This window comes from Lissotriton helveticus, chromosome 5_1 (genome assembly GCF_964261635.1).
Source record: "Lissotriton helveticus chromosome 5_1, aLisHel1.1, whole genome shotgun sequence".
NCBI lineage: Eukaryota > Metazoa > Chordata > Amphibia > Caudata > Salamandridae > Lissotriton > Lissotriton helveticus.
This window is the reverse complement of record NC_136065.1, coordinates 2,143,087,435-2,143,099,957: the sequence shown is the minus strand read 5'-3', so window position 1 is coordinate 2,143,099,957 and position 12,523 is coordinate 2,143,087,435. Positions and strand designations below refer to the sequence as shown.

The 12,523-nt window shown below is 47.3% G+C and overlaps 1 protein-coding gene across 2 annotated transcripts in view; it reads left to right on the top strand.

Annotated features, from left to right (window-relative positions):
* NUP188 (nucleoporin 188) overlaps window positions 1-12,523 on the top strand; it is a 761,473-nt gene that overhangs the window by 141,173 nt on the left and 607,777 nt on the right. For both annotated transcript variants that reach the window (XM_078646272.1, XM_078646271.1), the window contains exons 6-7: window positions 2,333-2,377; window positions 3,729-3,821. In XM_078646272.1, the coding sequence (XP_078502398.1) occupies window positions 2,333-2,377; window positions 3,729-3,821 (138 nt within the window). The remainder of the gene's footprint in view (window positions 1-2,332; window positions 2,378-3,728; window positions 3,822-12,523) is intronic.

Sequence of the window (12,523 nt, the reverse complement as noted above, 5' to 3'; positions counted from 1 at the left end):
AACTAGCTCAGCAGATATGGAGGTGGGCTATACCTCAGAACATCTTCTTAATAGCCCAACACGTCCCAGGGGTTCAAAACTCCATGGCAGATCTGCTAAGTCGGCAGACTCAGCAGATGCACGAGTGGGAACTTCATCCACAAGTTCTTCATCCGTTCTTTCAAATGTGGGGACAACCTCAGATAGACCTATTCGCCACCCACGACAATGCAAAATGCCCACACTTCGCCGCCAGATACCCACACCCATTGGCCAAAGGCAATGCGATATGGATGAACTGGTCAGGACTATTTGCGTACGCTTTTCCTCCTCTACCAATGATTCCTTTACTAGTACGCAAGATGCAACAACACTCGCTAAAGCTTATACTAGTAGCTCCAACGTGGGCCAGACAACCGTGGTACACCACACTGCTACAGCGATCTGTGGTACCACATCAAAAACTAAACCTATCTCCACATCTTCAAACTCAGAACCATGGAGAGATCAGGCACCCGGACCCAGCTCAGCTCAACCTTGCGATCTGGCTCCTGAAGTCATAGAGTTTGGTTATCTCAAACTCCCTCGAGTGCATGAACGTTATCAAGGAGGCAAGGCATCCCACCACTAGAGCATGTTATGCTGCTAAGTGGAAACGTTTTGTAATATACTGTCAAAACCACAAAATAAATACCCTAGATGTGTCCATCCAACACATTATAGGCTATTTACTACACCTTCAAAAGTGTAATTTAGCCTACACATCTATCAGGTTGCACCTAGCTGCCATTGCAGCTTACTTACAAAATAGACAACATCTGTCTCTTTTTAGAGTACCAGCTATTAAAGCTTTCATGGAGGGTCTCAAGAGAATAATACCTCCAACAATACCACCTTCACCTGTGTGGAACTTAAAAATAGTGCTCACACGTCTCATGGGACCTCCATTTGAACCTTTACATAAATGCAAATTGCAATTTCTCACATGGAAAGTGGCTTTCCTAGTAGCCATTACTTCTTTAAGAAGAGTTATTGAAATGCAAGCATTTACCGTTCAAGAACCTTTTCTGCAAATGCATCACAATAAGGTTGTGCTTCGGTCAAACCCTAAATTCCTTCCAAAAGTCATTTCGCCATTCCTTCTAAACCAAACTGTGGAACTGCCAGTCTTCTTCTCGCAGCCACAAACAGTAGCAGAAAGAGCTCTGCACACTTTAGATGTCAAAAGAGCATTACTGTACTACATAGAGAGAACACAAAGCTTTAGAAAAACAAAACAGCTTTTTGTATCTTTTTCACCACCGCATAAAGGCAACCCAATATCAAAATCTGGTATTGCCAGGTGGATCGTTAAGTGTATCCAAATATGTTATCATAAAGCTAAGCGTACACTAACAATTCCTCCAAAAGCCCATTCTACAAGGAAAATTTCCATGGCATTCTTAGGGAACATTCCCTTAGAAGACATCTGCAAAGCAGCTACATGGCTTACACCGCACACATTCACAAAACACTATTGTGTAGATGTGCAAACAAAGCAACAAGCCACTGTAGGCCAAGCTGTACTTAAAACACTATTTCACCTGCAACAGATACGGGTGGTCGCCGCTTGGTGTGGGTACTGCTATACAATCTATGCATAGTGTGTAATCTGCAGCTCATATGCCTCGAATAGAAAATGCTACTTACCAGTATGCATCTGTTCTTGGCATGTAGAGCTGCAGAGTTGCCCACCCGCCTCCCCGGCTACCTTTATCTGTTCCAGTATTATCTTAATTAGATACATACCACATGGACATCACTATCTCTTACACAGCTCCATCACTTCCCTAATGGCGAAAAACAATCTGGGGATGGAGCCGATGCCCATGCGCAGTATCATCCAAAGGAGGAGTCACCCATCTCGTGACTTCCCAAGACTTTCTACAAGAAAAACAAACTGCAAACATCCGGGCCCAACACTAGGTGGCCATCTAAGCATAGTGTGCAATTCTGCAGCTCTACATGCCAAGAACAGATGCATACTGGTAAGTAGCATTTTCCTTCTATCTTGCCGTCAGCTCTTTACGTGTTGTGGTCAGCACTGGAATTGAAAGAGCCTTCATCTGGGCCTGCATTTCGAAGCAATCTCGGCAAGCAAGCGTTTTTAAGGTTTGTGACAAACTAGTATCTCTTCTCCCATTGTTGGCCAAAGCTGTTCTTAATCATTCCCGTCTGGGAACGGGCATGCGATATAGGTTGCTTTGGGCATTTCGTGGAGCACTGGTTAGTGCCATGTGATCTCCCTACGTGTGCCGTATGCTTTGTGCTTGTTGTCTGCTTGACCTCACAAACCTTTCTGTTTTACTTCCAGTCTGTCCTGCAGGATGAGAGGCAAAGTCAGGCCCTGATGCTGAAGGTTAGTCGCTCCAGTATATGACCCTTCTTTCGATCCAATTTGTCAATCGGTCTATCTGTTTAACCTCTCTCCCTACCCCTCCATGCTTTTTCTCTTTAACATTTAAAGACACGTTTTTCTCTGTTTGGCTGCTCTGGAAATGAGGGGTTATTTATTCTGTGAGAATGAGAGAGTGGGTGAGAGAGAGAGAGAAAGATTGATTATGTGAATGCTTGCAAGCTTTGTGGATGCAGCACTTAACTCCGGTCTTTGACCTATAAATACCGGCTTCCTCTTTTCTTTGATGTGTGCCATTTTAAGCTGTTCATACGGTGGCGGTGACTTGGACCCACACCCTTTTCTAAGAAAAAAAAGTTTGGTTTTAACAAAAGGTTGCACCGCTTTCCAGCTTCAACCGCTCGATGGCGCAACAGTCATGGTATGTGTTACACTAGAGCTTCAAAACTATTGTTACCAGTCATTAAAGAAAGAGTTAAAGCCTCATGCTTTCAAAGCACTACATCCTATTCATTAACGCTCTACAACCCAGCTACCTCTGCAGGCTCTTGTTGACTTTGTGCTCGTCTTTGACCCTGTAAAGAGCTCTACTGCCTGTTGGCTTGGTTTCTGCTAGAGAAACACCACAAACCTAGCACATACATGGGTGACTTGTTTCTTTTTCATCCCTCACCACAAGATGATGGCGATCACACCTCTGTGACCGGCCAGCGAAGGGCCACTGAGCAGATTCTAAGAAGAGCCTTCGATACATCTTTACATTACTAGGCTGTTAGTTTGAGCCACTTGATCATCCCTCGAAGCTTGGGCCAGTATGGATTTAATACAGGGCTAGACAAACTAGTTGTAAAGAAACTGTTAGCTGCTTTTTGCAAGAGTAGAATACCTTCAAGGTTCACCCATACAGTAGCTTTAGATTTCACCATTAATCAGACTGTTTCAGTGCCATTCTATGAAAATCCTTGCATCTTTGGTAATTAGGCCCTCAGTTTATCCTTCTTATAAATAAGATTAGGTATCCTTTCAACAGAAAAATCTGCAGCCAATCTAAACGACCCAGTATGAAACACTAGATTGCGATATGGCTCTCATAGTTTACAAGCCGGGAGGCAGCTCTGCACTCCAATATCTCATTGCAGCCTGGGAGTGGTGGATAGTGTGACCACTACTTCCTACATGTGGGTCCCAGAACCAAGGCACAAGGGAGGCATGCTGTTTTGAAACCCTGTTTTCTTTGATGAACAAGCCTCGCTTCTCACCTTTTCTTGGTTAATACTGTTTGATCTGTTGGTGATTCAGAGGCAAGGCAAAGGGGGCATTTTTTATTTGGAAGTGACACTCTATTCTCTTGTAGATCGCAGACTACTACTATGAGGAGAGACTCTGTATTCTGCGCTGTGTCCTGAACCTGCTGACATACTTCCAGGATGAGCGCCACCCTTACCGGGTAGGTAGAAGAGTTCTGTCGCAAGAAGTTTGCCTAAACAGCGTACCACAAAGTAGTCACCACCTGAAGAAATTTTTTGTCAACACATGTTTTTGATTTTCAAATATTCAACAATATATTCACTGCCTTTGTTGTTGATCCATCGGAATCTAATCTTGTATTTTGCTCACTTGTAATGTTCTCATGTATCAGTTCTGTTCCTATTGTGAAGCGCTCTGACACCTTCGGGTAAAGTCTGCGCTATATGAAGTTACATTGTTTGTCAACAGTAAATCATGGCAATGTCACACAATCTCTCAAACTACACCCCTGTGCCCTTCCACCCCAGGAGTCAGTACAACAGTGTAACAATATCAATAAGCAGGGTGGCTTATGGAGTACGACAGCATATAAATCAAGGGGACGTGGGTGGTTAAAAAATAAGCATTCCTTCTCAGTAAGCACGAAGGGGACGACAACTCAGGCCCAAATGGGAAAGGCGTCACCTATCTGGAGAAACTCATGGTGAACCCTCAGCCAACCCTGTGGGTGTGTCCCATTCTGGGTTGGATATGTTCTCTACCATGGTCCCCCATGCTCAGGCTATATCAATACTCTCCACCCTTCTCACAGCTTCTCGCAGCAGTAGTTGTCCCTCGCACCCTGCCCGTTGTATCATCTCTTTCCTCCGCGTGTGTATACGGGGGCCCCTAGATGTTTTCCAATTTCTTGCTATCTCGCGCTTGGCTAGGACAACTGCTAAGTCTTTGACTTTGCTTGCAACTTTTCACCCCTCTACTCAAGGCTCTCTTCTGCGGAATGCCTTTCTGTGCTTGCCTGTAGTGTTGTTTCCTCCGTCTCGGGAGGCCCAGTGGTTGCATTCATGGGGGAGTAATGTCTTCGCTTCTTCCAGCCCTGCCTTGCGGGCCCTTAACACTTTGTGTGTGTTGACCAGGGCTACTTCCAGTCTGTGGGACTCTGTTGAGTCTCTTCTTTGCCATGTCTCTCTGAGGATGCCCGTGCTGATCTGCGGGCCATGTGTTGGATGGTAGGGAGTTGGCTGCATTTATTCTTCTTGCGGCCTTGGATGTTGCCGATGCTCTCGGCCGTGCTATGGCCACTTCTATGGCTCTCCGTCGACACGCTTTGCTACGTGATGCTGTTTTTCCAGAAAACATTAGAGCGCGTCTGGTTGACCTGCCTTTCGACTGGGTCCTTCTGTTTAATACTCATGCAGACTCCGCCATTCAGCGTCTTCTTGCTGGCCTCTTCCCTCCTCTTCCCACTCCTCCTCCTCCTCCTCAGTAGGTTGGTTTGTTGATCCTCCAGCCCTCGGTGGTAGGCGTTATCCCACTTTGCTTCTGGTATTTGGTTTTTGGAATGGCTGTTACACTTTCTGTGTGGGTTACTCTGCCCTCGGGGCCCTTTGGTTGGCCCCTGTCTTCAGTTGGCTGCTGGTTCATCCCCCTTTTGGGTAAGAATGTACCTTTTGGCTGTTTACTAAGCCTTCTGTGGTTTCTGCCGCAAGTTTGATTTTTTTCTCTGATTCGGGATTGTCTTTCCTAAGAGTGGTTCCCATGCTTTCTTTGGGATGTGTCCTACCCTTTGTGGGGTAATTTTAGCTATAGTATAGCCCTGTCTTATTCTGGGAGGGTGTGGACTCCCCTTTGCGGGTTCCTCACCTTTCCTGATGTTGCTGTATTACGCTGGTGCGGCCCTTGGTTCTTACTTGAGCGGGGCCTGGCCATCTATGGCGTTGTGTCGCGGGTTTTTTGCCCTTTGTCTGCCGTTTGGTCTGGTCCTCTGTCTGGTGTTTCTGAGGGGATAATTTCCTGTGTAGACGGCCTGGTCCGTCCTACTTGTTTCTCCTCTAGTCTTCTAGCTGATCGCACTTTTTTGTGGTTAGAGTCTGTCCGGAGCGGTCCTCTTTTAGGGGTCGTTTGGGATTTTTTTCTGGCCTGGCCCTTGTTCTGAGCCCGATCGTGGTCTGGGCGTTTAGTTCGTGGTGCTTGTCAGCGGCTGGCTGCACCCGCCTGCTCTTCTGTGGCCGGTAGCCTTGGCGTGGGCCCTGGCGCTACTCTTCTTGTTCTGCAGGACTCTTGTGAGATTACGTTCTTCTTCTCCCGCCTGCCTTATTGCTGAGGCGCCTTTCTGTTTGTCTGTTGAGTTCAAGCTGTGAAGGGCTCGGCTGCCCTCTTCACTGGGTGTGTTTCCCGGTGGACGGCTTTGCCTGCACTTCCGCCTCTTCTTCTCCTCAGAGTCTGTGGGTGGCTGTTCTTCCTCGGTACTGCTCTGCGTTGCCTGTACCTCTGAGGCTTTTGGTGGAGACCCCTGGTTCCTTGTCCGGGCTTGGGGTGCACTGGTCTCCTTTCGCCATGTCCTTGCTTCCTCCTGCTTGATGTGGGTTGGGCCACCTGTTTTTGTAGTCATCTCTCACCCCCTATGGGCCTGGTGTTCTTTAGTGATGACTAGGTTCTCTTCTGCCTGGGGGGCTGGGCTATTCTCCCTGTCTCTGTGACTCATTCCCTATTGGGGCCCTGCTTCGTTCAGACTGGAGAGGTCCTCTCGCAGACCCTCCTCCCCCTTGGGTATGGCTAGAGTATCTATTCTATGTTAAGGAATATGCGACTAGTAGTCTCTATCAGATGTACGAGTTACTTACCTTCGGTAACGATGTATCTGGTAGAGACGATTCTAGCCGCAGATTCCTTCATGACCCACCCTGCCTCCCCGTTCTGCGAGGACCCTTCTTTGGTCTTCTGCACTCGCCTGCCTCCGGGTGGTTGTTTTATACGAGTGCCTTTTCTTACTCCCTTCCTAGGGGGATGCTAGTCTTGTTGTTTGCTCCATTTCTTCCCTTCTGGTGCTTGGTTGATGATTTCATCGGTGCTCCTGCGCCCCTGTACCCTGGTCTCCAGTGTATGGTCTGCTTGTGCTCTTCTTCCTTACGTTGCTTGCACTTTTGGCTCCTTTGCAGTCCTGAGGGTTGAGGTCCCTTGGCCGGGTCTTGACCCTTAGCTCTTTTAGGAGATGTCTCTCCCTGCTGGTGTTGTCTGAGGGTGAATTGTCGATCCCCTTCCGTTCTGGCCTCAATGCCCTTCTCTGTTCTGGGCTAAGGTTGCAGACTTCTTCGTCTGCTGTGCACTTTTTCACATGCTATCTGGCCCCTGAAGGCTGTCGTATTTGTTGCAGGCTTACTTGCAGTAGCTGTGCTCTGTTCTTTACTTCCATGACTTTTGGTGCCATAGTGCCTGGACCTATTCTGGATGATGCTGTTCCTCCCCATTCGTTTCTTCCCTTTCTGTTAGCTGATTTTTTCGCACACTGTCCAGTATTCTCACAGTTTTTGTTGTGATGGCTCCACGTTGTGGCGCCGAAAAGTTCTCTGAAGAAAACTGACATAGGCGCGCCGGGGCGGGACTTATGTATCCTCGCTGACGTCACTAACGCAGACGACGTCAGGACTGAGTCACGTGGTGCCGTCCCCCCGGCGCGCAGGCATGCTGTGGCAAAAGGTTTTTCGAATCCAGTCTCACACCTGGGGATAATTTTACGTTAAGGAATCTGCGACTAGAATAGTCTCAATCAGTGTGAGAGGGACTGGCGAAAGAAGCGAGGAGGCCGAATTTGTGGATCAATGGTGTTAGGATTTATTTATGTACAACAAAGTCAGATTACTGAATGTCCTGGTTGTTAATTCACTGGACGACACCGAGGACTTCTTTCTTGTGAGGCTTCTGCAATGCTCTCATGGATGTTCCTCATTGGCTGGTGTTCTTGATGTGGTCACGCACCCCGGCAGCCTTTGAAAGATACAAACAGAAATGGCAGTAAATTAACTGGCCTCAATTCCTTCCGAATGGGAACCCTTCACCGAGATGGGATACACCCTTCGTGGTCTTCTAAAGTCGGGCCGTGACAGCCTGATTGCTTTAAGTATTGAGGAGATGTCGGTGTCTAAAGAGGAGGGGGGGCGGGTAAACTGAGATAAACTGTTTGGTGACGTATTAAAACGGAGGAACACAGAACCGGTGAGGGATTGCTGTGAGGGTCACAAGTGCTCACGGGTGTGGGGCTCACATCAACAAGTGATACATGAAGTGGTTGTGCAAATAGTAATGTACAGTGCCCCGTTATCTAAGTACCCTCAACACCCTCTCTTACTCGTCCCTCCCTCCCGAGTCACGTACCGCGTCAGCCACAACCCTCCTGGATTGCGGCAGCTCGTCTGCTTCCACCGGGGGCGTCCACCACTCTTCGGTCCAGAGCTCTGCTTCCTCCTCCGGCTCGTGGACGGCGTCGGGGCTGGTCTTCGCGCTCTCCTTTCCACTGGTCTCGTCCTCCATCTGGTCCTTCTCCTCGCTGCTTCGTACTCCTCCTTCCGGTCCGAGTACTCCGAGCTGTTCTCCCGGGATCCTTTCATACTCAATGAGTCCCGCCTTTCTGTTCTCCCATTGGCTCCCGCACTCCTCAGATGACTCTTCCCCGTGTGTAAGAGGCAGTGGAAGAGATTAACTCTTTCTCTCCCTGCCTTCGAGAAACAGGACTGTTCGGTTTCAGGCATGACGGGAGGAGGGGCAAGGTCAGAGGCCACCTCCTCACTACCAGATACATCGTTACCGAAGGTAAGTAACTCGTACTTTAAGATGAATTTAAAACGTTTTACTCACAGAATGAGTCCTCTTCGCAAAACCTTTTTTTGTGATACAGATGAATGAGAGCAGGACAGAGTAGCCCCATATGCTGCCATCATATGGCTCAAAAATCGAGGCTGTGCTTTTAAGAATCCATAGACCACCAGTATCCCTTCATGCACAGCTGGTAGCAGTTACTTCAATTCTTTTTTCCTGCTCCTGCTGACAGGACCATGGAACATTGAGCTATGCCAATTTTTGGTTTTTCTTTTCAAAACTAATTTCTGAATTTTACTTACAACATATTCACTCAAAGTCTTTGGTCTTTCTCTGCCTTTTTCTGTCTTTTGTGGCAGGAAATATTGGATTTCCGCTTCAAAAATGCCATCTTTTTTGATGAGTCTCCAGACTGTGACAGAAAAAAGGCTAAGACAGATCCTCACCTGAGCTAGTGCAGTACGAAAACTTGAACCTGCCACAAAACAGCATGGAAATCCTCAGAGAAACAGAGTGGCCATCCACACGTTCCGCATATGCCCTCAAAAGGAAGAGATTCTGCATATGGTGTTCAATGAAAAGCGAGGACCCTATCTCTTGCCAGCAAGATGTCATTCTTCCACACTTGCCCCATTTGGCGCAATCTGGCTTGCAATTTTCTTCCATTAAGGTTCACTTGGCAGCTTTCATCAAAGATTTCCTGGAAGGTTTGAAGAAGGTTTTTTCTCCCATTAGATGCCTTTCCACTCCACGGGAGCTTAATGTGGATTTTTCACGCCTTATGCAGGAACCCTTTGAACCCATGAGCAACTAGGAACAGGACAGCAACTCCTGGACCCTTTTGTACATGGAAGGAGAGGGGATACATGCTCCCTATACAATGACCAAAACCGAAAGTGGTATCCCCCTCTTTAGTTGACAATGTAGTAAGGAGATCGAGGTGGTGGGAAAAAGGAAAACCCTTTTTTTATATACAACCCTCGTCCACTCTAGTAGTAGCATGCTTCATCATCGGGTTCACCCTGACTCCTAAAGGTCATGGTGGGCTCGACCTTTTTTCAAGGAGCTCTTTGAAGAAGTATTTGTTTTTTGGGGGTTATTTACTATTCTATAAGAATTCCTCACCCACCCTAAGGTATCCCATTTACCGCAGGGTGAATGGGAATGATTAAAAACTATAAATATACGGGGCAAACAGGATATTGTGGTCCTGTGATCCTAGCCTAAAACGCGAACATAGTTCTGCCCTACTCTATTGGCCTAAACTAGGTCCTGGGCATTCTTCAGGGCAATAGCAGAGAAAAAGAATTCCCCCAATAACGCAATACTGTAATTTTTACAGATAAATGCGTAGCGTGCAAAAGGTAATCTTGTGCATGCTGGATAAAAGGTGATATACTTGCTGTGTATTGGAAGTAACTGTAAACAGAAGGCACAACATATACCACAGTTTTACATGAATATGTTACATTTATAAGAGAATTTAATCCCTTATATCATTACTTCAGAATTGAGGCAGTAGGCATGCTCTGTCCTTCTTGATTTTTGGATGCCACCTTTTATACTTTGGTTGTGTAATCACTGCACAGATTGTCATTCAATACTTTGGTACATCATAATGTGTGTCTGCATTTCGGACTAATCTCTATTGCGGGTGCTCTTGAAGTACCTCGAATAAGTGAGACTTGCAGTCATACACTTATCGCAAACCCAACACATAAACAGAGGAAAAAGAGTCCAGATGGCCGTGTCTTGCAGTCATTTTAAGAACTGTGTGCGCGATGTATTATCACAACAACTTTATATAGACTTACCGCAGCTATAGTAAATCATACTTATCAGGGTCCCTGCAATCAAACTCTAGTAAGCATATTAAAAGAGAGAAAAACCAGAGTTGAAGCCTACGCAAACGCGCTGTCGTATGCCACCATGGTCCATGGATCTACTTACAGCATCAAGGGTCCCTGCCCTCTGCAAACCTGTTCGCTGCTCGCTCTCCCTGTCTGGTGGATGTGAACTGGTCAAGTTTCCGGTTATGTCCCCCGTGCCTGGCCAGCTAAAACTATTTTACAAGTCACATGCGTCCTCTGCAGGAATGTCTAGCACGTCAGTGGAATCAATCACAGGGTCAATTGACCGATCTAGTGTTGGTAGACAGCCGCACCTATCACTCTCTGCAGTGGTGGAACCCTCGAAACTTAGGAAAGGAGCGGCCTTTATTAGACCCGATCCCACAGATTGTATTGACACTGGACCTATCTCTACTGGTCGGGGTGCTCATCTTCAATATCACACAGTACATGGTCTGTGGTCACACAGTCACAAACGTCTACACATCAACTCCTGTGAACTCTTCTGCCTCGATATCTCCAGTGATGGCAAACCAGTATGTGCTCTACACCTCATCTATCACCCGCCGGGGGATAACCTCATCTTCTCTCAACAACTCATGGACACTATTACTTCCAACGCCGGTCGGCAGATCACTCAAATCTACCTGGGTGACTTTAATCTCCACTGGAGCGATCAGAAAGACACAGTGGTGAATAGTCTTGAATCTTTCCTTAATGCGCTTGACCTCACCCAAATATGCAACAGCCCAACACATGATAAAGGCTCGATACTCGATCTTATCATCGCCAAAGAGGACTCTACCCAACTGGGGTCAATCCAACCCTGTGATTGGTCAGATCACCACATCATCACCTTCTTTATCAATGAAAAAATCAAACCCTCCCCGGCTCAACCCACCAAATGCAAGATCTGGAAAAGGGACATGAAGAATCTCAACCCTAACTCCCTACCTCTCCACACCTACAGGCTCCTCCTTCCCCCTGCTGGCGTCTCTGATGTTCAAACATTGACAGACCTCTACCTCGACTCCATGACTTCTATAATCAACGAAGCCGCCCCTCTGCAACTAAAGAGAGTCTCCACCAAGAGTTCGAACCCTTGGTATGACGGCAGACTCAACGAAGACAGGCGAGCTATGCGATCGGCAGAGCGCACTTGGAGAACTGATCCCTCATCATTACATCGCAAAAAGCTTAAGAACAAGAGAAATGCCTACTTTAGGAAAATCAAGCGTGCGAAATCTGACTTCTTTCGCCTCCAGCTTGACCAAGCGAAAAACCGACCAAGAAAATTGTTCGAACTAGTCAAAAGTCAAACAAAGCCGCTGTAGGAAGGTGGATATCTGACTATGGTTACCCCCAAACTTTTTGCCTGGTGTTTAGCTGGTTTTTGACATAGTTGGCCTGGGATCCTGCTATTCAGGGCCCCAGGCTAATTGCTCTCTCCTTAAAATGGACTTCATGTACCTTAGGTGCATAACGACATTGGAACTGGTTCACCTTATTGGCCCCTGTAACAGTGTACCCAGGTACCCAGGGCATAGGTGCTTCCAAGGCCTACCAGGGGCTGCAGCATGTATTGTGCCACCCCTGGCCTGGCCTCCATATTTGACACAACTGGCTGATCACTCAGCTGGGGTAAGTCGGTGTAACCACCCCTTACTTAGGTGTAGTATGCCTATACCTAACCTAAAATGGACACATATGTTCCTATCAGTCACTCCTATGGAAGGCCTCATCAATCCTGGAGGCAGAGTGCTTGGAAATATGTGAGATGGTGCTCTGGCATGAGCTGAGCCTGTCTGCAGCTCTCGGAACCATGTCCTTTAGCTGTTCCATGATATTGCCATACCATATACTCTTAAGTGCATTATAATCCTCGCGGTTAAATGCTATCTTAGGTTTGGCTTTATCAAAACATGTCGAGTAAGGTGTCATACGAATTGGAATACTACCCCCTCGCCAGTTCTGGCGACGGGGGTAGCATTCCACCCTTCTAGAGGGACACGACATGTACCTAGCCTGAACCCCGGTTAAAGTTAAACAGAGCCTTAGCATCACAAAATGGATGCTGCCACCACAGACACAAGTCTGACCTCCTGCTGCTGGGAGTCCTTCCAGCGAGGGCAGCTTGGACAAAGGGTTTCCTGCCTGGGGAGGTGCTAGCACCACCCCAGACAAGATTTTGTGGATTGGGTAGGACAGGGCTGAATAGAATCAGACATGCCTGGGGCGCACA